At 37.3% G+C, this 25,401-nt stretch overlaps 1 protein-coding gene across 1 annotated transcript in view; it reads right to left on the reverse strand.

Annotated features, from left to right (window-relative positions):
* Positions 1-25,401, reverse strand: part of LOC136863035 (zinc finger protein castor homolog 1) — a 610,435-nt gene that overhangs the window by 52,039 nt on the left and 532,995 nt on the right. The window contains exons 8-15 of the mRNA XM_067139355.2: positions 18,877-19,039; positions 16,290-16,488; positions 15,234-15,450; positions 14,829-15,148; positions 10,858-11,053; positions 8,363-8,603; positions 8,126-8,285; positions 5,954-6,142 (exon numbers count right to left, since the gene is read on the reverse strand). Coding sequence (XP_066995456.2) covers positions 5,954-6,142; positions 8,126-8,285; positions 8,363-8,603; positions 10,858-11,053; positions 14,829-15,148; positions 15,234-15,450; positions 16,290-16,488; positions 18,877-19,039 — 1,685 coding nt within the window. The remainder of the gene's footprint in view (positions 1-5,953; positions 6,143-8,125; positions 8,286-8,362; positions 8,604-10,857; positions 11,054-14,828; positions 15,149-15,233; positions 15,451-16,289; positions 16,489-18,876; positions 19,040-25,401) is intronic.

Here is a 25,401-nt window from a genome sequence, read left to right on the forward strand (position 1 = left end):
GAATCAGAACCTTTTTGGCCAGTTTAATCCACAAAAGGCATTGTATATGCAGATGCTGGTATGGTCATTCAGATGAATAGGGCCAACCCCGTCAGGCAGAAGAGGGGCTGCCTACCCAAAGTTATAAAAGTGTGCTTGGTTCACTTGGATAGATGTGGGTTTGAGTCCCCATCATAAAGTCAAAAATTCAAGAAACAAGATTTTCACTTCTGGAGGCACATGGTCCTATGGTTCACTCAGCCTACACCAAAGATGAGCACCAAGTTCATTTCTGGGGGGGGAAAGTGGACGGCCTTGGAGCTAACCACTCTATCCAACTTAGAACTGTGGTTATGGATAGTGGAAGCCTTCACCTTCTGCTCCTCCAAGGGTCTTCATGGCCTGTATGGAGATTGCTTTGCTTTATTAACAAGTAGAAAGGATGCTTTATGTTTGAATGCTGCTCTTTTGATTACAAATGCTTTGAAGCAATGTTATTCAATTTTGGAAATAATTTATAATACAGTACAAATAAGGAATAATAATAATGAACAAACAAAGATTAGACTTGAGCATTCATTGCCTTCACTTGTCCATAAATTTATATGTGAAATAATACAGCAAACATACTTTATAACCCAACAATCCTCATCAACTGCTATGACCCCTCATGTAGAAACTTCAAGGTCCAACAGGCAACAGATATGGCTTGAGGGTGAGGAAACATACGGGAGCTGCTATAACCTGATCAATAGAACTGGTTTTTGTGAAGTAGTCAAATGTCATCTACATGTTCTGCAATGTACTCAGACTGTTGGTAAAATACTACTACACAGCAGGTATGTATAAAGTGAATCGTAGCATAAATCATTACAGTAGAATGAATTCGGGTTACACTGTAGGCCTACTGAGTAGAGTAAAAAATGTTTACAAAGGTGAAGAATAAAACTTGAAACTCTTTTCGCACCTGCCAGATTGTGAAACTTTGGCATAGCAGAAGGACTTTTAAGGATAGTTAGGCCTAACATTTGCATTTGTCAGTAATGAAGTAGGCTACTGCCAACCATAAATAAAAGTCTTCTGTCCACTCAATAATGGCTTGGAACATTTATAGAAATGTGCGGACCTTTGATCTTTGTCTGAAATTCGGTTGTTCACACATGATTTACATTTGAATGAGTGTTCAAATTTAAAGTAAATTCGCTATGAAGAAATGTTTATAGACATTTTGCAAGTCAAGTCACTGTTGCTGACTATAAATGTTTGACAAATAAATTTACTTGGTTCCACATGAACGACTTTGAAATGGCAGATGCAGTGAAGCAATGTGATTCTTATGCATGTTACATACATACATACATACATACATTTTTCATAATACCAGTAGACTGTTATGCCCTTTAGTAGTCAGTCAGCAAGCACTGTGATTGAAATAAATAACTCTATTTGCAACTAGATGGGGGAAAAGGACAGAAATAATAATAATAATAATAATAATAATAATAATAATAATAATAATAATAATAATAATAATAATAAAAAGAGTAGGGAGCACGACAGAACTATGTAGCAGTTTATTTTCTCTCATATTATGATTATTTGTGAAAGGAAGTTGCATGTCCCACTATGATATCTGAAAACTCAATTTGTTTTAAAGACAATAATAATAGTAATAAAAGGATTCAGCAAATAATAGAGATGGTTTCTCGATACTTTCAATAGGCTACCTCATTAACCTTGATACTCAAGAGATACCATCAAACCATACTACTAATACTACAGATGACCTTGATACTTTTTCACTGTTATGTTAATAGAATACTACAATTTTTAATTAATATTGTCAACTTGCCAGAACTAGCAGATTTTAAAGTGGTCACAAGGAGCACATGTCTCAGCTCATAAGTTTCAAAATAGCAATTAGCAGGTATAGCAAGAAATTGGGCTCATTTATAGCTCTACTGATTCTGTAACAAAAGGGACCTTCCTCTGAATTTCTGCAGATGTTCTTGTGCCAGTATTTCTAAAGTACAAATTTCTTTTAAAATCTTGTACTGTACCAGGGCAATAAAAATATGCTGAATTGTAGCTTGAGGAAGATATTTTTTTAATGTGACATTGCACTAATATGTAGCTTTATTTACTTTCAATTTGAATGGCTATGGAAAAACCACACTCCACCTACAAAATAACCTAGTAAAGAAATTCTGTGGTCTATTTAAACTCAAGGAAGCAACTTCTTGTGTTATTGTCAATACCTTTAGCATGATACCTGATTTTGACTTTAAATTATTTTAAAATTTGAAGTCAGTTGTTATTCTGAAGTGCCAGAAGCTATTACATTTTGTAATCTATCACTTTTGAGAAATAAGAGTGAAGTGTGGAATTATTTCCAGTTGGATCCTGTCAGTAATAACTGTGCCATTTGCCACATTTGTGAAGCGTGTTTCTCATGAAGAGGAGAATCTCACAACACTAGCGACCTGAAGAAGGATGTCATCTCAGTTCATAAAATTGTTTTTACTGAACATGAACATCCCAACAAAAAAAATTGAAACAGTGAAAGTGTAAAAAGTGAAGAAATGGCAGCAGAAGAGCCTGTGCCCATTTATTCCATTTCCAAGTCATTGTCCCCATTATCATCAGCATCAACATCATCATAGAAATAAAATATAGCCACCCTACTCTCTCATCTTTTCTGTCAGTAAATCCAAATTTAAACCAAGAGATAATCAAATGAAGATAATTATGAGGAAAATAGCTTGCATGATATTTAAAGGCAAACAGCCATTTATCATTGTAGGAAATGAAGGATTTAAACAGTTCATTCAGTACCTTGGAACTAGATACAATGTGCCTACTCGTAAACACATATCAAATGACATTATGCCAAAACTGTAACAAGAAATAGAAACAAGAATAAAAGCTGAGCTCCAAAATGCAGATAGCATAGTTGTTATGATGGATTTATGTACATCAACAGCAACCGACAATGACTACATATTACCATTCACTTTGTCCACTTATGTAACATAGTGGTATGCAATGTTAGCTGCCATCCTCGGAGGCCTGAGATTTAAGAATGGGAGGAAAGCTGTTATGTGCTTAAAATTGTACATGCAGCACACCTCCATTTTTCAAAGAAGACACTAGAAACTTGGGGTTTAATGGATAAAATAGTGGCTATGATTCATGACAATGGTCGTAATGTAGTGAGTGCCATGTTTTTGGGACAATTTTTCCATCTGCCATATGTAGCTCATACATTACAACTTGTTATGAAAGAGGGACTTTTCAGCTGAAAGAACACTGAGAATCTCTTTGCGTTTTGTAGAAAATGAGTAGGAAATTTCAAACATTTCTCAAAATCCATAAAGAATCTCAAAACTGCACAGAAACAACTTTCTCTACAACAACATTGCCTGATTCAAGATGAACCAGCACGATGGAATTCAACTCTTCGTATGCTAAAAAGACTTCAAGAACAGAAGAGTGCAATTGTACTCGATTCTGCTGAGCTCACCCTTCCAGTAAATCTTACAGTCTTGCATGGGAACATATTGACTTCTTGATCAATACATTTAACATTTCTGATCAACCAGGAAAAATCAAATTCTTCTACGGTGACAGTCCGAGACAACCCCTATTGCAAACAGTGTCATATCTCATCTTCAGAAGCCATCACACAGTGGATCAAGGCTTCTTAAATTAAGACAATCTTTGCAGGGTACAATGAATATGCAGTACAAAGACACTGAAGAGAATGAAATATGTTCCATCACAACACTGTTAGACCCCCACTTAAAAGGACAACATTTTTGTAGTTTGAGTGCTCTCACTGCTGCTACAGACAAGCTGCTGCAACTTGCTAATCAAGAGGAGGAGTAATCTTGTAACTCCATTTTAATATTTGGTGGATTAATAGGTTGCACTTTAATGCGCACTAAAAATAGTATAGTAAAAAATAGTTTTAAAAATATTATTTCATATGACCCACTCTTTGGAGCCAGCAAAATTGCCTGCTATGCGGTGTTTGTATGGCAGCATTATGCAAGAAAATGACACAACAAATTCATTATCAATTAACACTTCTGAAGATAATATCACCACATACCTGAAAGAAGAAATGTAATCCCCCCACCCCTACCCCTTCAAGTATTTATGATTATAGAAAAACAAATAGAAAGTTTCCAAAACTGTGAAATATTTAGGTACGCTACCAGCAACCAAATTTTCTGAGATACTGCTTAGCTCTCCAGGACTCATAAGTGACAGAAAAAGAAGCAGGCTTGACCCCGACAGGGTGAGAATGCTTGTATTTTTAGCACAACATTTAAGTCTATTATGTTACTGTTTTATCATTCATTTGAATTTTTTTAATAGTGTCAAATACTTCTTGACATTTGGTTTGTGGAAAGGTGCATAACTAAGTACTAAATAGAACTGCATACCACAATATACTTTAATTTAATTTATAAGTATACAGATATTGAAGTGTTAACCTAAAAATGCCTATTTAATCAATAATGTTGTAATTAGAATTTTGTATTTTACTATTTCATTTCAAGAACGAAATTATCAGAGTATCGAGACAAAAACATACATTGGTATCGAATATCAACAAAAACTGGTATCGACCCATCTCTAGTAACTAATTAGTCCAATGTTACGATGAAGCTACAAAACACTGGAATATTAAAATATTTTCTGGCAGTTAATATTTGGGTCTACATTGTGCTAAACTCATTATACTAAAAGAAAAATTAAGGAAGTGTGGCATAAAGACATAAGGAAAATATTATGTTCTAACTATATTATAGAACAGGAACACATGAGGAACATGATTTTACAGATTTGGTGGTTATTTTCATCTAGCTACATATTAAATGTAAAGCAATTTTCTTCTTTTGCCATCTTTAAAGTTTTTGTAGAACCTCAAAAAGACATTCTCATTTAATAAACTATCCTGGGTAACACATGATTTCTACCTGATCCCTAGACATTTCCAATAGGAAGCCATTATAAAATACTCTGTAAAAACATGCTTTGCTCCTGTTCATGACACTTGTTTTAGAGGAAATATTCTTCAGTTAATTTTTAGCAAAGTTCAGAAGAAACTCCCTTGTCACAAATGTACCTACAGACCTAGAGTAGAGTAGAGTGTGTTGTCATTTCAGACCTCGCTATCAGCCTGCCTCGGGAGGTCTGCTGTGTGTACGGAGTACACAGATGGACTAACACTATAGAGGCGAGGAGAGGCCAATTTTGGATTTTCTCAAAACAAGTTGTTACACATCAATGTAGAAATCATGGACAAGGAAGTGAGAGAAGGAACCTTTTCATCACATCCTTTACTGGTTTACCTGGACAGTTCTAAGACTGCCTTTCTGTCATGTTCAGTGTACTGAAGCCTGTCTACGATTATGAGCATTAAAAGGAAAGTGTTTTCCTAATCAGATAAATTAGAAATTTTGTGAAAGCATGATGAAAACACTAATCTTAACCAGAAAGAGCTCTCTATTTCATTATGAATTCCATAGTCTACATTAAGAACATTATTAAAAAAATCATTATTCAATCACTCCAGTCAGGAGGATGTAATACTTTACCTACAATATGGTATACTGCTTTTTATTTAACAACCATATTTCAATAAAATGATAAGTCAGTATATAGTCTCCTTTGCAGTGAAAAACATACAAATTACAGTATGTAATTATATATCCTAGTTTCTTCCCACTTAATATGCAGTCCTGTTAAATACGCGATATTCATCAACCACGACACTCCCTCCTCACAAGTGTACTTACATCTTACTGAGCATCTTATTGAGGTTTTACTATATTTTCTTTAGGGGCAGCAACTCTGGATCATTTGAATTTGTTCATATGCAAAGAAGAGAATTATCAGACTTTATGCATCTGAATTGAAAAAAAAAAGACTTCTGTTTTGTTTTTTTAACATAGTAGCTTACCTCAATGACCCTGTTTTTGGGAGGTCGGCCTCGTTTCCTACGGAACATGCCATCGATGGATGTGGCTAAGTGGGTCATTGTGAGAGGATCCTTAGTTAGACTGAGTTTCCGGGAATATTCATGCATCTTGTAGTGGTCCAGACGGCGGAATGGTTTGTCCGAAGGAAGAATAATTTCACGACAATTATCCTGAAAGGAAAATATTACATTTTTCAAAAAATTTTCTAAATATTTTCTTTTGAGTTATTTAAATACATGGGTTGATTTTTTAATAGTGGCAACTGCTTTTTGTTTAGATACATAGCATACTTACAATATTAGGTGTTTTACAGGCCTTCAAAGTAATCACCACCGTTGTATAGCACTCATTCCCAGCGATGTGGAAGCTGTTGGATGCCCTTGAGAGCGCCTGATCTCTGGAGGTCACGGATGAAGCAGTTGGTGGCCTGGAAAATGTCATCCACTCTGCGGAAGCGGACCCCTCGAAGTGGTGCCTTCATTTTAGGGATGAGATTGTAGTCGCAGGGGCTGAGGTCTGGAGAATAAGCAGGGGTGGAAAAGCACTTCCCAGCCCCAGTGCCTGAACAACTCAGCCACTGTTCCTGCTTCATGCAGCCTTGCGTTGTCATGCAGAATGATGGGTGGGTTATTCAGGAAATGTCCTTATTTTCTTCTTAGAGCTGGTATCAGGTTCGTTTGCAAAAATGCACAATAATACTCTGCATTAACAGTGCATCCTCGGGGAATGGTATGCTTTATGATAACAGCATCCCAGTCATAGGCAATGATCAACATGGTCTTCACATTGGTTTCAGTCGGCTGAACCGTTACTTTTCGCGGTGATGCATGATGACGCCACTCGTTTGATTGACGTTTCAGCTACGGTTCATATGCTCTGGCCCAGGTCTCATCAATAGTGATTATCCGCTATAAGAAGGCCTCACCTTTGCTTTCATGGTGCTCCAAGTGCGTACGAGCTGCATCATATCACAGCCATTTTTGATGATCGATCAAATCATGTGGAACCCATTTGGAGGTGATTTTCTGCATTTCCGGCTGCTTCTTCAGGATTTGCAGCACAGTTAAAGGCGCCAGCCCTGTATCATTGGTCAATTCATGAATTGTGGTGTTCTGGTCCACCAGCACTAACGTGTTCACTTTCTGCACATTGTCATCACTTACTGCAGGATGACCAGGCCAAGGCATGTCTGTCACATTTTGTCATCCGTCTTTTGAAGGCCTTTACCCACCATGCTACAGTACAGTAAGGTAATGCACTTTCACCGCAAGCCTCTTGCAGTCCTTTGTAACACTGCCTTGTATTGCGACCTCTAGTGCATTCAACTTTCAACCAGCTCCTCTGACCTTGTTTCGAAATCATTACAGCTGTACTCCACGAGCACATGTTCAAAACTGCGTTTGTGTTGTTGTCGCTGCACATGTGCATAGCGTGTGGAGGGCGACTTCATTTACACTGAGGGAGGGTATCTAAGCTACCTCAGGTATACATTACATTGCCTGGCCACATTTCACGGCATTGTTACAGCATTGTTGCCACTATTAAAAAATCAACCCATGTAGATATTACCAAAATGGAATAAGCTACAAGAGAGGGAAAACAGCATAATTTTAGTCACTCAACTCCCTATTTTCATATTGGTAAAGTCCCCTTTGCCCATGATGAAGTCAAATTTCACATCATATCTCTATTATTCTCAGAATATTATCTGCAAATGTCAATCTCTTTAACAGTTCATGAGTTATTTAATGTGTATATCTTAGCTGAATAACCCTGTGTAACAAGACTGTTCATTCAACATAATGGCTTTGAACTACATAATTCAGTGTAATATACAAATATCTTAGAACAAAATTCAGGATAGAAGTAAGAGAATTTCATGAGTGAGTTTTCAACTCATCCTCAAATTTTTGAACAGTTTGTCATGCTTATTTTCATACTGTTTTCTTTAGGCAAGAAAAGGATGCTGAAGTGCTCAAAGTACTTCCATACCACATTGCTCCATAGAAACATCCACAATTTGAAACCAGCTGCTTCTAACTGACTTGCTTAGGAGAATCCTTGAATTCTTTTGATGTGCACATTTTCCAAAATAATACAGAGGAGATACCATACTTTCTAACCAAAAACTGAATTAAGAAGATCAAACTAACCCATGTACAGTGATAGTGCCTTTCTTTAGATTGGTAAGGACAATCTTCATCACACTGGCATCGTCCTTCTTGGTTACCCTCCACAGTGATGTAGAAAGCGTCACTCACTTGCTCCTGCTGCTCATGGTTGCGTGCATGTTCACGGACTCCATCCATGGACCTAAGGAATTAATAAATTTTTAATCTGTATATCTTTGTATATCAATTATAAACAAAAAGATGAATGTTATAATCTACCTGAAAGTCATTTCACAGCCTTCTGCTCTGCAGTGGAAGTGCTCTTTGAATATCAGTTCACACTGGCCACCTCCGATGCATTTCTCTGACTGTCCAAATCGTAAAAGATACTTCTGCCAAAAGTCTTCTGAGGTCCATGGTGCTGGATTTGGAGGTAACTCATTACTCAGATCCATAGCAGTTATATTGGTTGATTCACGGGAAGGAACACCCATGAAAGATGGTCCACTTCCTCCATCACCTGTGGAAAGAAGGTAAAGAAAATATTACAGTTCTGCCTCATACAAGATACATATTCAACTGAATGACACATCATTATCATTATTTTAATAATAATGATAATAATAATAATAATAATAATAATAATAATAATAATAATAATAATAATAATAATCATCATCATCATCATCATCATCATCATCATCATCATCATCATCATCATCATCATATGGCCTCAGCTACTGTGTGCAAGAATTTCAATTTGATACCATTAATTAATAATTAAGATAAAAATATTGTATCATGAGAGTAAAACCAGTGTACAAGTGGGGAGTGGTGACTCTGAAACATTTTATTCTAAAAAAGGTCTCAAGCAAGGAGGTGCACTGTCACCATTATTGTTTATTATATTGATGGATGAAATCATAAAACGTAAACAGAGTATCAGTAGTGATGAAGTGAATGTTTTGGTATTTGCAGATGATGTGGTGATTTGGGGAAAGGGAGAAAAGGAAGTACAAAGGAGACTGGACATTTGAAATGAAAATCTGAAGGAGTTTGGAATGGTAATTAGTAAAAAGAAAACTGTAGTCGTGCACAGTGGAAAAGAGAAAAAGAGAAGCTAAGTGAACATAGACGGAAAACGGTTAGAGAATGTAGAACATCTTACATATCTGGGTAGCATTATTAATGGAAGTAATGAAATCAACACTGAAATTAATAACACTTTAAGTAAAGGTACAACATGTTATCATCAAGTCGGAGAGCTTTTATGGGATGACAAGCCCAAGAGAATGAAATTAACATTATATAAACAGCATTTCATACCAATTGTAACATACAGACTAGAAACGCTGGTAACTAATAAGAGACAAGATAGTAAGATCCAAGCAGTAGAAATGAAACTGGGCCGATGACCTTAGATGTTAGGCCTCTTTAAACAACAAGCACAACAAGAAATGAAATTTTTAAGAACATCAGTTAAAAAGACAATAAGAGATAGAATTCAAAATATTAAAATCAGAGAAGAGCTAAACATAGAACTGTTAGTACAGAAGATACAGAAAGCAAGATTGAGATGGTTCGGACATGTAAAAAGAATGGGAAAGGAACGGGTAGCAAGAAGAGAATAGTAAAGAGAAGTTAAGGGAAAGAGACCAGTTGGAAGACTGAGAAGAAGGTGGATGAATCAGATTTGGAAGGACATTAGAGAAGCTGGATTGGATGTGGCGGAAGTTATGGAGCAGGAAAAGTGAAGGACAGAAAGGAGTGGAGGAGGCTTGTTAACCACACCCGGGTGACTGGAATGGAACATTGATGACGATGATGATGACCATTTAGGCTACCTACCTGTCAGTGAATATCCTTGCTGGAAATATAAAATCATTACTACTCTTTCCTGAGCTAAAATCATGCTGTTCTTTCTCACATTTCATTATGTAAAGATAAGAAATATTTTCTATAATATGTTATTTTGGATTTAGCATATATTGAAATAAAACCAGACTTTTGGCTTGCAGAGGAAAGCAACAACCTCAATTTATGATTGCCCATTACCACAAGAGATATCTTTTACATTTGTTTTGAATAATTCCTGTGAAGTCTGCGACATGAAAATTTACTTTTATTTTTTTTTCTACTTCTAAGAGCTCCAAATCTGTCTGTGGAGAATCTATAAATATCCATTGTCGGCATACTTCCAGTAATGTTGTATATGTTTTCAAGTGCTCACAGTCCAGTTAGGCAGCACATCCCTACCTATTTTTATTATCATAAATGATAAACAGTCCACTCTGTTAACTAATAGCAATCTGTATAATAATGGAATTTTCAAGTGAAGGTGCCATCAAGATACACCCAAGTTACTCAATGTACCTGTATATTCTTAACCCTGACAATTACACCATACGACTTTCTGTCGTGTCGTGCAAATGAACGCCATCTAGTGCTCAAAGGGAGGGGAGAGTTATCCCCTCCACCACCACTGTTTCTTGTTCATTCCGTCTGGTAACTTTAACGTAACTTTAAATAATGGGCTTTGAGTGGCACATCTTCGAGATGTGTGGTGTAAGTAAAGTGATATTTATAGACGTGTTACTGTCAGGGTTAAAATAAGGAATATTGGCATATAAGTTATTCCCTATTTCTACTAAATCAAGTAGGTTAGTTTCCTTGGCATCAGAGCTTGACAAGATCTAATTATTATGCATCAGTATATCTTTAGCCATACAGGTTCAAATGACATATTAAATTTCCTCTGCTGAACGACAACTCACCTGAAACTAGATGTCCATATTTGGTAGGAAAAGGTGAGGGAGCAATGTTAAGAACAGGTGAAGAATGTCCTTTATCATTCAGTGTCTCTCCATTGTTCTGAGTTTGGTTTCCTTCAAGTAAATTTACAGAGCTTGGACCATGCTGTATCACAGATGTTTGAACTGATCCAAGAGATGAGTCTGAATGTTGGCCAATCTGAAAATAAATAAAATTTCTTTCACTAAGGTCTAAACACAATAAATGAGTAAAATTCAAGCCATATTCATACATCACTTGTATTGCACGTAACTGCATGTGTCCTACAACAGTTACTTCTACACGCAGTAAGAAAAGAAAAAAGGAAATAATGAAAGAAAAGGGAAAAAAGAAAGAAAAAGATAGATAATATTTAGTAAATGTTGGGAGCTTTAAAGCTTACGTGACAACTCCTTCTACTTTACTGATACCAGCCCAGATTACAAATGGCTACAAAATTTACCCCTTTGTTATGCTAGATATAATCTAGATGCTGGTCACTGACCGTATCTCAGTTGCTCTCCTCAGTGTTTGATTGCTTGTAATATGGTTTCAGATAACCAGCAAATGTGCAGATGATGCATGGCATTGGAAGGGTCATATTCATCCACATACAACATAGTAACCAACCTGAATGCTGGAAGATCTATATGTAATTTCCTTTAGTGGCACCAGTAGTGATATGAGAGTCTACAAAACTCAAAAACACTAGAATAGAACATATTCTGGTGCATTAACATACTAACAGAAATACTTACAGTACAGTGATCTTCTGAACCACATATTACCAGACAGCAGTTCACACTGGATGGTAAGTTGTTAGACCCAAAAGATGTAATCACTGCTTTAACTGTCCACTTCTGTAGCGTAATGGTTAGCACTATTAGCTGCTATCCTCAGAGGCCCGGGTATTCCTGGTAATGCCAGAGATTTAAGAATGGCAGGAGGGCTGATGTGTGGTTAGAATGGTACATACAGCTCACCTCTACTAGGAGTGTGCTGAGAAGAGCTGCACTGCTTAGGGTTGGGAACACGAGTTTACTTTACTGCTTTAACTCAAGTGTTAAGTCTTGGATTTTCTTTTTTGAGGTTATACTGCTGCAAATAAACTTGCCCGACTCCTTGGCTGATTGGTCAGCGTTCAAGCCTTCGGTTCAGAGGGTCCCTGGTTTGATTCCTGGCCAGGACAGGGATTTTAATCGCGGCTGATGAATTCTTCTGACTCGAAGACTGGGGGTTTGTGTTTGTCCCAACATTCTCCTCTTCATACTCAGACAGCACACCATACTAAAAACCACCACAGAATACATCTCTCCATCTAGGGTTGGCATCGGCTAGGGCATCCAGCCGTAAAACAGGGCAAATCGACTTGTGCTACATGGTTTGCACCTGTGGCCCTACAGGTGTGGGAAAAGCGGTAGTAGAAGAAGAAGAAGGCTGCAAATTAACTTGGAGTGTGAGTTTGTTATATGTATACTGTCAAAAATGTTCATTTTCATTTCATATTTATTAATGGAAGTGGGATAGGCCTATTCTGTACTGGTCACCTGAGTCACAGCATACTAAATGAGATTCTCTTGACCATGAGTTTATCTACAGCAGGTGGCTAGTGTTGTTTTCTTGGCCCATATTACATGACTGTTCTCTTTAATCACTTGTGAGCACTGGTACTTGAAGGGCAGCTGAATATTACTTTGATCACTCACATCTTATTCTCACTAATAATATACTGCATATATATATATATACTGCGGTGAGGATATCAGTCAAAATTGTGAACAATATGCCTTTGTTGTGTTGTTCATAGGTTGCTATGGGGGAGAAAACAAGCAGTAACAGAGTAATTAAAACAGCCTAAAGGAAATGTGAACTTGTAACTAATTCTTATATGTTAAAAACCCAAGCTACGGTACTGTACACTTAAGTGTGATCACATCATTTTCTGTTGTGACTCTAAAGAGTTGTAATGCATGTATCATTGTGTGCTGGACATGCATGTTCTCCTGAAAAAAGTACAAGAAAACAATGATATTCAGTTCATAGAAGTAAGAAATCAACAGTGCACGTATGAATTTGGTCTATTTCCATTCAACTTACCTTACTACTAACACTAAGTAATTGTTCCACAGAATTTTTTCAAGTTTTTATGGAACAGGTAAGTAAACTGAGGAACATACAAGGATCACCTATATATTATATGGCAGCACAGAGTTGTTCATCTGTTCCTGCCCTAATACCAATAACTAAACATAGAAAAATTCCCAGAACACAGAAGCAGAGATGGATTCTATTTTATTATCTTTTGAAGATGTTGAATTGTTTTAACTAACCATGGAATACAGTACTTTTTTAAACACTGGCAAAATAAAGCAATATTTTGAAACATTATTTCAACACATATTCAACTTGTTCACAAACAAGTTAAAACAGTGGTAAGATGTTCATAACTTCCTTAAAGCTCTAACCTTCCCACCAATGACAGATCACACCTAATAGGCCACGGAAGCTACAGTAGTATAGTTACATTAAGTATGGTATCCGGTACTGAGTCTCTTTGTCCATCTTTCCCCATTGATGCAGATTCAGCATTGTGTTCAAGTTCTTCTTTGAAAATTATTGCAATAATAATGGATAGACCATGGCTGCCTTGGTATTCTGTAGATCTATGGCCAAAGTACTTTCTAAACAGATTATCTTACCAAAGTTCTAGAGCCTGGAAATGTATATAGAGTAAAACAACATACGGTACCGGTAACAATTGCTCTCAAATTTAGCAAATCTTCAGCAATGTAGAGCTGTTATATATATGCTGTATATAAATTGGGGTGTATGTAAGGGACATCACAGTTCAGTGACATTATCCCAAAGTTCTCACAATGCTGTCTATGCTTTGAATTCCAGTCAATGATTTTCAAAGTCATGCTCCTGTGGTTCAGTTTCAACATAAACCTAGCGAATTATGATCACAAGATCTAATGTAAAATAAGATGAAGCTCTCTCAGTCCCATTTAAACACAGAATAATGCCATATTTACTCTTATTAATGATTTAAATAACAACAATGGACTAAACTGTAGAGCCTCTATCTTTACTTTTCTTTTCATGTGAACAAAAGTAACTTCTTTTGAAAATTTTCCTGATAAGTATAATATGATAGGATGTCAACATGGAACAAAGTAAAAGAGACATTTCTAGTACCTAAGCCACTGAATTATTATATCTCCTTTCTACAAAAATAATGTATTAAACTACCAGTAGATAATATCAATGTTATTTTAATGTCCCTTCAATTGGAACTACATATTTTGTGAGGCACTGGAGTGTTGGAATTTGACTTGTCAGGAGGTTTCATTAAACGACAAGGAGTTGTCACAATTGAACACCCTCAAATGTCAATGACCTCAACTGGGATCAGACTTCCTCTCATAGGACAGAAGTACAACAAACTGACTGTGTTACTGAGATTGATATATTAAACTAGATAATTATATGTTAAGAATTAACTGATCTCCCAAGTAACAATTCCCTATATCTATAAGTAAAATTGCATACAACTGAGTCAAGAACAGCTTTGGAAGAGAATTTTGTAAGAAAAGAAGCATTAAAAAGCGCTTAACATTAGGAGTGGAAAAAACAAAATTGAGCAAGAAATTGTTACTTCAATTCACTTGCAATACTGCTATTTTCAGCATCATATTTCATACAAATCTGCTCTTCTACTATTGTGCTAGTTTTAGTACCTTTCTCCTTTCTTTAGCTCTTGAGTGTTGAGCTTCTTTTAAACAGTGCAAATGAGAACAGAGAAACCTTGTTGAGTGTAAGGTACCGATATCATTAACTTGGGATATGATTACCAACTGTATAGGAAAATGTACAGATGACTGAAAAAACCACAGCAAATATTTCAATATAATTTTTGTGAGTCATCAGTGTATCATATAATTTTATAAGTTACCTGATCATTGAAAGCCTGTAGCATGTCTGGACTGAGTTGAGAGGGTGACTGGCCTTCACTGAAGGTCTTCATCATACTCTGAGCCAACTTGAATTTCCGATATGCCATTTCAGAATCTTGCCTTTCATGTTTACGTTTATGGCTGAACAACTGTCCACTAGAATGTAAAACATAATTACATCCTGCACGAATGCAATGAATATGATTGCACACGCGAGAAAACCGGCAGCTTTCAAATGGACAATTTTCATGTTTCATGAATTTCTTGAATCCATCACGGCTTAACTGTTCGTCCTTGATGTGGTATGTTTTATGTTTTTCTGGAAGACAAAATATAAGATATCATTATAGCAACCACAATGCCAGGAACAAAAATAACTCCTAGTTTATTTGTTTGAAACATACCCATATCTGCTTTGTTCTTAAAAGTGTATTTGCAATTATCACGACGGCAGTGGAAGTGAGTGGTTCTCTGGCCATAAAAGGAGCAGTATGTAGCACCACACTCCTCCGTAGCACGAAACCTCTGGAAACCTTCCTGAATAATTGCCGAGTCTTTTCTATGGTAATTGGCATGCATCTGCACATCTGAGGTGCTGATGTACACCTTATCACAGCCTTCCTGTAATGTATGAAACAAATCATACAGGGTTCCATCAGTAAAAGAAAATATAATGAAAATGTAATTTAAACAAGAATATCTAAACTGTTCTCATTGTAGCAACAATCTTGAATTTAATAGGGTGTCTCTACCCTAATAATAATCTGAAATATTCAACAATTTTCAGTACGCATGAGAGAGAGAGAGAGAGCATTAGAAGTTTTAAATAATCTGCTTCCTCGAACTGGGCTACGTGGCAAAAATGGTATCACTAATTAACACCATAAACTGAATACAATTTTTAAACTTTAATACAAACAGCTACATCATTTTTAAGTCAGTTATATGTATTTTACAATTTTCACTATGAGTCAGAGAGAGCATTAAAAGTTTTAAAAACATCTGCTTCCTTGAACTAGGATTGGCTACACGGTAAAAATTATTACTAAATAACACTTTAAACTGAATACCATTTTTAAACTGTAATAGAAGGACTACATCATTTTCAAGTCAGTTATATGTATTAGCCTTCATTGCAGACGTATGCCCTTCTTCAAGAATAGTGGGTTTAATGCCAGAATATTTCACGGATGTTCGTAACCTCCAGTTGTGTAGTCAGTCTCTTTTCATGACTTATTTATTTATTTAGAAGAGATTATGGTAATAGCTGACGTTAAGACAAGCCTTCGTTGTTCTCTTTCTCTGCTTATTAGAAGAACCTACTCACAGCAGAAGAGCAGAAAAATTGCTGCTGACATTAATACCAAATTCTAATGAAATATTTAGGCTACCGATATCCATGCTTTGCAGATGAACATTTACTTGTGCAATTTTTGTGTTCTTGAACATTTTTCACTAACCTTGATACAATGATAGTGTGTCTGCTTGCGATTATGACTGCAACCTTGGTAGCGATCCGAGCAGTCATCCATTGGTGAGTACCTCATGAACCCATGTTGAAGAGACTCATCACGCTTCTTGTGCCACTTGAAGTGTCGAATCATCTCTTCCTTCTTTACAAAAACTCGAGAGTTACAGTCAAGACAATGGAAGTGTTCTCTGAAAAAATAAACCATTGATATAAACAGTGTTGTAATGCTTCTCAGTGCCCTGTTCTTTTTAAATAAATATATTTTAATATTTAGTAATACTTTTTTTATGGTAATACCATTTTTCTACCTTTTAAATTACTAGGAAAAAGAAAAGAATGAATCAATAAAACATAAGAGAAAACTTACAAAAATTATACAGAATATATCATAGGAAAATTTAAATCACTCATGCATGGTGGCTGTGTAAGTTATTTCTCAAACTAAGCAATAAGCAATTAAATACATCAATATCCACTTTGTTTAAGGAACTTGTCATTCCTTCAATTGAGTCATGGAGTAATAATTTGTTCTATGCCAGTTAGTGGACAAGGTATTCATGGCATTATGATGGATTAGGTGAATTTAATGATTGTTCTAATGCTAGATAATCAAAATTATAACTGGAGATTCCTGCTCTAAATGCAAAGAAATTGGTGTTGTACTCTGTATATATATATATATATATATATAATAACTTCGTACAACATTTGCAGGCTGCCTCAACAACAAAGAGTGCCATAACCAATAGATATTATTTCACATAAGTTTTACCATTTTCTTTTTTAAGTTAAATGAAAACAGTGTAGCTTCAAGGTGGTTGTTAAGGTCTTTAGGTGAGGTTTCTGAAAACGGCTATCGACCCCTTTAATGTGGCACTCACAATTGAGTTGAGAAGGTCAGTACTTCGTCCAAATCTTTTCAAGAAATCCGTGAGTAGCTGGGGAATGGATCCTTGAGCATTGATCATGAGTCCAGTGAAGCTTATGGACTCAAACTTGTATTTGTCTTTTTAGTAAGGTACTGCGTTTTGTTTCCAAGGTCAACTTCTTCAGATTGGTCTTCATTTGTCTCGAACTGGATAGTCGAGTTGATTATCTAGCCTACTGGTGTGTGTCGACAGAGATGATGTTTATTCATCTGTTGCTCCCGTAAGTGGAGAAACCATGAGTCTCCTCATAGGTTGCATAGCGTTTTAGTCTTAGACTGTCAACAGTCTGATGGCATGATGGTGAGTATTGCACAGCAGTTCACCATGTGAACAGGTAGTGCCAGCGAATAAATCAACTTGAGCACCAATTGTATTATAAACCAATAATATTTTAATTAACGGTGAGTTAGAATAATAAACACTTCTAGATCTCGGGATGTGAAATAGTATTTGCTGTCCTGATTTTACAAGTGGTACATGAAAAGGGATGTAATTCTTAACAGTCAATTTTTTCATTTAAAATTTTCCTCAATATTTGTAATTAAATTAATGTCCTTCTGCTTTCCAAAGAGGTAAAAATTGAACAAATTTTGTAAACACTGGGTTGAAATGTCAACTGGACAAAATAAATTAAAAGTTTTATAATACAAATATTTTAGAAATGTTTTGTACAATCTCAACATGATGAATTTGTTCCTTATAAAGGGGGTCCCAGATTACTGATGAATATTCTAATTTGCTTTGTACTAAACTTACATACAACTTAACAATTACTTTTGGTTAAGTAAATAATTTGGATAAAACCAAGCATCTTGTTAGCTGATCTCATTACTTTTTCAATATGGGTATTAAAAGTTAATTTGCTATCGAAAATGATTCCTAAATCCTTAATAGATGGTACAATTTCAAGTGTTGTTATTAAGATGTTCCACGTCATAAGAGCCAGAGGAAGACATTATTATGTCAGGAGTTAGCAGGACATATATTATGGTCTCGAGGATCTTTTACATGCTGACATGAAGGATATGACGGACTATGGATTTTCCCGGCTTCAGAAAACTACCGACCTCACACGGGATAGAACAGCCTAGAGGACGCGCACTACCCTACTATCAGCGTTGGTACAAATGTCATAGAATAGTTCTCCATAAACAACAGCAATTAACTCATCCATCAAGGGCTCACACCTTGGACGAAGTATGAGACGAACACGAAGCCCGAACTGAGTCTGGTATTGGTTCAACTGTCTTTTGCCTTTACTGTCCAATTTCTCTTGGTCGACTCTTGTTCTCGTGTGACCCCGAGGGTGTTGGATTCGTGAGGCCTAGTGAGTCTATTCCCCGCTTCAATCTCTTCCCTCTTCAGTTAGCGTTGTGCTTGGGTTGTCCTAATAAACAGAAATCTCCTTCACCACTAACCTATATCAGAAGTCTTTTTCACGATGGGCAAGTCTTTTCTAGTCTTAAAGATAGAATTGGTAAAAGTACGTAGGAAAAAATTTTCTATACATTAAAAAAAAAACCTACTTGTAAACTATCTGCCAGATATATTTTTACGTTCCACATCCTACTTATGGGAGTGAATGACTGATTTGTTCTGTAGTGTAATTTATCAGCTCTAGTGTAAAATCGTTTGCTAGATCCTTACCTGTAGTTGAGGTCCTTGCAATAGGTACTGTTACATTCAAGGGCACTTCCAAATCTCTTGACATAACGCGAGTAGTCGATGGGTACAGCAGATTTTCCACTTGTAGAACCATCCCTCGCTGGACTCAAAGGAGACATGCGGTGGCTTGACAGCAGAGAAGAACCTGCAGAGAGAGAAATAACGTTTCGTAGCATAGATAAGCTAACGTTCTTGTTGTTGGTACAATTTTCTCGTTCTGATAAATAATTTTCAGCCAAAATTCGTTAATTTTCTAGTACCAAGTACACAACTGTAAACAATCAAGCATACGTACGGTACATGAAGGACATGGGGGTAGCAGACAACAAATCAGAACTTTCCTGTTCTAAGTTAACAAAGATCATAAGTTTCATCACAGGATTTGCATTTTTCTGCGAGATAGCCCGTTTGCGAGTTCATTATCAGGGCTGAGTGTTGATTTATTCCCTCTGCCTGAAGGAATGGGTGAGACAAGCACGCTTATGTATAAACATGCTTTAACTATTGTAACTATTTTACTTTCCTTTTCTTAATAGGTTCTGACCCAATATGGACGAGCTGCTTTGCCTTATTGTGCTGTTGCTTCACTTTCTCAGCCGGGCAAAAGAGTAGCTCAGACGGTAGAGCGCTGGTCTTCTGAGCCCAACTTAAAGGATTAGATCCCAACTCACTTCGGTGGTATTTGAAGGTGTTCAAATACGTCACCCACGTGTGGGTAGATTTACTGGTACGTAGAACATCTCCTGCGGAGCAAACTTCCAGCACCTCTGCGTCTCCAAAAAGCGTGAAAGTAGGTAGTGAGACATAACATCAATAACATTAGTATTCAGTTTCTCGGCAAGCGTAACGACATATCCAGAGTTAACTTACGTAACAATTTGTTTAATTCCATTTCCATGAATATGCATCAGAACAGGCGGCGTTTGTTTTTAAATTTTCCTAGCTGCCCAGACACACATTCTCTACAATTTTTCTCACCCGTACATCATTTCTGAACCTAACAGACAAATTAGATGATCCTCAATAAGGGAAAATAACCCTTTGCGATTTTATGTTACTGAAATACTTTACAGCTTCTCTGTTTGTACTTGGGACTAACTTGAATCGCAATGAGGCCATGCGACTGTCATACATGCGAACGAGTCAAATACGTGCTTGAAAGCACTTTTGCAAACCCCGCCGCAGCTTTATAAACCATTCTTTTTAAATAATGATGAGCAGTAGAATTAGTACGACCCATAACGCTCTAAAAAAGGTAATGTAATCAGTGATAAGTTAGACCCTTGGACTACTGCGAAAGGAACTCTTGGAGACGGACAATCCGGATTTATTGTAATCCATGGCAATGTTTCAACCGGTTGATGAAACGAATGTAGCATTTGTGCTGAGCGGCAAACGGCAGGGCGTTTCAAACTTTTCTGTATCTTTCCACTTGAGACTTTCTATCGCAAGGTCAAAAGGGATTCCGTATCGACTAATCAAAATGTATATATGCGAAGCTTCGTTTAAGAATTAAAATGGGCCGAAGACCTTGGATGTTAGTCCCCTTTAAACAACAAGCATCATCATCACTAAGAATTAAAATGTGTTTTACATCACATATATAGGCCTATCACAACTGTGGGACTCGCAGGACGTCCACTTAATATTATTCTACCAAACCCCATGGCGTAACAGACTCGTAGGGCCATGGCGTACACCGCCGTCCATCCCGAAGGCCTGCAGATTATGAGGTGTCGTGTGGACAGCCAGCCCTCAGATGCACGTAGAAATCACTGTCCTGGCCAAGAATCGAACCCGGGGCCTCCGGGTAAGGGGCAGGCACGCTACCCATACACCGCGGGGCCGGCTAATATAGAGGTGTCTGTATGGCCGGGGATTGCGCTCATCATACCCTTCTCCAATAAATTTGTCTTCATTAGTATTGCTCCTTTTGTTTTGAATTTGGGACAAATAGTACCGTAATGAAATGGCTTTTAGTGTCGGGAGTGTCCGAGGACATGTTCGCCCCAAGGCGACCTGCGCGTCATGATGAGGATGAAATGATGGTGAAGACGACACATACACCCAGCCCTCGTGCCAGCGGAATTAACCAATGATGGTTAAAATTCCCGACCCTGTCGGGAATCGAATCCGGGACCCCTGTGACCAAAGGTCAGCACGCTAACCACTTATCCATGAACCGGCCGGGACACATAGTAGATGCACCCAATATACACTGACTGGACTCCCATCTTCATCTAATAGTGTATAGCAGCGTCGTAGTCTTAGTTTGGGATGTGTGGGGTAAGAAGGAGATATAAAAATGCCTCTTGTAAAACTACTTTCTATTTCATTAATATATAGTATAATATTAGTGCATCTTATTCAACGCAAAGATGAGCCTACGTTGGGGCACACGTTACAACTGTAGCACGGCGCAGTATACGATCAGGAGGGTGGGGGTCGAACCCCACTAGCCTTGAAATTGTTTGTAGGGGCGTGATAGCTGAGTGGCATTATCACTGGCTTTTCACTAAGCTGGCCCCAGTTTGGATCCCGGCCAATACATGGGGATTTTTAAAATGAAAAGTCGCGTCTCTGTGTTTCGGATTCCACCTAAAACTGGAGATCGCATCGCTATAATCACGATAACAACAGACACGAAAACTAGCCTATATGCATGCTTTTGAAATGGTTTATGTGAGTACATGATCAGAAGAATCCTTCCTCAAAGCAAGCCTGTTCCTTTCCAAACGTAAACTCAATAAATTACAGTTTTTTAAACTTGAATATCCTTCCTTCCTTCCTTCCTTCCTTCCTTCCTTCCTTCCTTCGCTGGAGAATAAGGAAGGTATTCATACTCCCGTATTACATAAAATACAAGTTAGGAGCAACTTGTTCTTATTATTTTAATAACTCATCGTGCATTATATATAGGGCCCGGACTTTTTAAAAATGCATATGCGCATATACAAATGCATATATTGAACATTAGAGCATATACAGACATATTTTTCTCTTATGTGTGATGGATTATCTAAGATTTCTGAACGAAATGAAAAATTTAATGAAATCTGTATGTTGCACATCATTTGGTAACATGAGAAACCTTTCCTGATCAAGGAAAGTGCTTTCAGTGTCGCAATACAAGTAGGTAGATGGATAATGACGTTTTCCACAACTGTAATTTCCTTCTTTCTTACATTCCTTCCTCCTCCTCCTTACAGTTGCCTGCCAAAGTTTGCTTAAACAAGTGCGTTCATCTGTTAACTTGCTCTTCGTCCATTGCAATGTTTTACCAGATTAAACTGCAAAAATGCCTAAAGTCTTTGCCAGAAGGATGTTCCGAGCAGTCAGAGCCGGTGTACAAGTATTGCCCAGTTACGTCCGTCGACGTACAACGATAATTTTCAGCGTATAAATTACTTATGTCCGACAACAGAATGTCATTGACTTCTGAAAACATTGAACAACTGTTGAAGCCTACTGCCATGTATCATTTTATAAGGAGTGAAACTTGTTTATCAGTTTAACACTGAGTTAAAATTAAATAATTTGTTTGGTAATTGCAATATGTTTTATATTTAGTGCATATTTTCGTGCATATATTCAACATTTTTAGTGCATATGTGCATGCATATTTTCGGAGTTTTTAGTGCATATGAATCCGAGCCCTAATTATATACTACTCCATGCATCGTAAAATACTGCTACTACTCACCTTGAAAGCGGTAATTACCGAGCCATATTTATATTTGTAACAACTGATGTCATTTGCAGTGTCTACAGCATAATATTTTGCCTTTCTTTGCCACCGAGAGCGTGTGCCACTGAGGGATGATGTTTCGAAGAGTTCACGAACTCGAAACTTAAAGGATCTTAACTACTAGAGGATGTATGATGTGCATATCAAGCGAGTGAAAAGTGCTACCGACGTGGCGTCTACTACCAACTGATCGGTACATACACAAAACTTCTTTCGAGTGCTTTCGGGAAGAAATTGGCAAAAAATGTCCTTCCGAGTATTAGGTAATAACCTTTCTATTTATAGAAGGTGTTCCCAAATATTTGGAAAGTAATTGGATGGTGTATAACCCACCCCATACAACACAATAAGTCCCTATGAACACATCCCCAACGGTCGATCGTTCACGAGTTAAAGACTTTCCACCTTTGTACGGGAAATACTGGTAACAACCTCACCTGGCACATTCCATGTCGAGTAGCTGTCACCATGTAGGTGTACCAGCAGGACACTGCATTCTGATACAAGAAGTGCTCAAAATGTCCATGCGCCTGAATACACAGCTGAAAACGTCATCTTATGATCGAGCGTAAGACATATGTTCGCAGATATTTTTAGTGTTGTTTTGGGTGTACTATCCACACCCTTCCCCAATTACTTCCAGCATGCTTAGGAACATCCATAATATTAAGGTCAAGTTTACAGTGAAACGGACATAACGTTATGATCGACACAAGTGGGCTATCATTCTCCATGCCACTCTTGATTTTGTAATCTCTTATTTTTCAAGTCAGGTATGGGGACACCATTTGTGCTCCAGTCTTTATTAATGGGGAGGAACTCTCAGATTTTATTTTTAAATCGTGTACAGTGCATCACTTTCAGATAATTTGTAAAACAATTATCATTGTCCAAGATTCCGCTAGCTAGTGAACTCATAAACCTTCGCAAGACTTAAATAATAATAATAATAATAATAATAATAATAATAATAATAATAATAATAATAATAGTAATAATAATAATAAACAATAATAATAAACAATAATTATATACTGTTTATGTAGACTGTAGAGCCAGTCCTTTGAATTCATAGGCCTACACTATCTAGTAGTTCATATGTATGAAGTTCCTTTTTGTATATCTCCTTGTTCTTGATGATGATGACGATGATGATGATGAATGTTGTTTAAAGGGGCCTAACATCTAAGGTCATCGGCCCCTCCAAATTCTTCTCACTTGATCATTCATACACGGCCTCCTATGACCACAAGGCAGACTATACATCCGAGCGTGTCCGTCTGTTAGAGAAGGCTATGCTATTGTGTTGGTTTTCTTTTCCCGTCCATCCATTCATACGTCCATGTAGAAAGCGACGGAGAACAATTAATACGTGTAACATGATGGGGCCAGATATGCTATTAAGACTACTACGAATAGAATATTTATAATTTCGAACCCCACTCTCGGCAGCCCTGAGGATGGTTTTCCGTGGTTTTCCATTTTCACACCAGGCAAATGCTAGGGATGTACCATAATTAAGGCCACGACCGCTCCCTTCCCACTCCTAGCTCTTTCCTATCCCATCGTCGCCATAAGACCTATCTGAGACGGTGCGACGTAAATCAACTTGGAAAAATATAAAAAATGGACAAGGAATTGTTCTTATATCTTTGCTTGATTTGTTCCTTCATTCCAATTCAGGAAATTTTTAGTTAATTGTTGCTTTCCATACTTAAGTTCAAATTTTAGAGTAGTGATATGATATATTTTTGTAAATACCTCCAAAGTACTGGGTTATTATTATTATTATTATTATTATTATTATTATTATTATTATTATTATTATTATTATTATTGCAGTAAAAATTTAACCGTGGGTGGACAGAAGAAAGGAGACAGGCTGCCAGAGAAAGGATGCTTAAGTTTTGGGCTGTAAAGAAGGCTTCCAGAAACATGTAACTGTTACCTAACGTGGTCTCTAGCGGCCGTATATATTATTTCAGTAAAAGCAAGTAATCGTTGATAGTGGGATCATAGCCACTGCACCTCCAATTTTATTTGGAATTCGGACCACTGGGGAAGTAGGCTATATACAATCTGCCCGTTTATAGTGGGGAGCGGTTCTACATTGTACGAACACACACATGTTTTCGGCAATGCCATTTTCGCCTGCTCAAAGTACGTAGGGGGTGTATTCCATCTCCCGCCGTACAGGGGAAAGTAACACTGAAATGACAAGAACATTGCATAATTTTCCAAAATTATATTTCATTTACCACTGGGGATCAATTGCAGGACTGAGATACACTAATACAACACAGTCAGGTCCGGCACGGGATATGAAGACACGATCCGCGAAGTACAAGTAGAAGAGACCCACAAGAACGCAGCAATCTGCATGACCGTGCTATCCGTTTGGAGGCATAAACCCTTATTAAATAAGTAACTTACCGTGAAACGGTAAGTTATACAACTGGTACCGTAGCATTTTTTATCCGTGTGATCAGGTTTTTATCCTTCGCATATAATCGGCGCTTTAAAGACGATTACGTATAGCCAGATCATCCACTGGCTGACAGGAACCGCGAAACACCTGGCTGTGTGTGATAACTCGCGCATAGCTTCCACCCATTTGAAAAGAAAAGGACGAGAGCATGTGTGCCAATACCTCTCTTTCCGCCTGGGATCAGGGTTTTGGGTTTCATTTCCATGATATTCGAGAACGGGTTAGGAAAGGATATTTTGATTGTTCATGAAATCCGTCCCTCCAGGCCACC

The sequence above is a fragment of the Anabrus simplex genome, chromosome 2, assembly GCF_040414725.1.
Source record: "Anabrus simplex isolate iqAnaSimp1 chromosome 2, ASM4041472v1, whole genome shotgun sequence".
In the NCBI taxonomy this organism is placed as follows: Eukaryota; Metazoa; Arthropoda; class Insecta; order Orthoptera; family Tettigoniidae; genus Anabrus; species Anabrus simplex.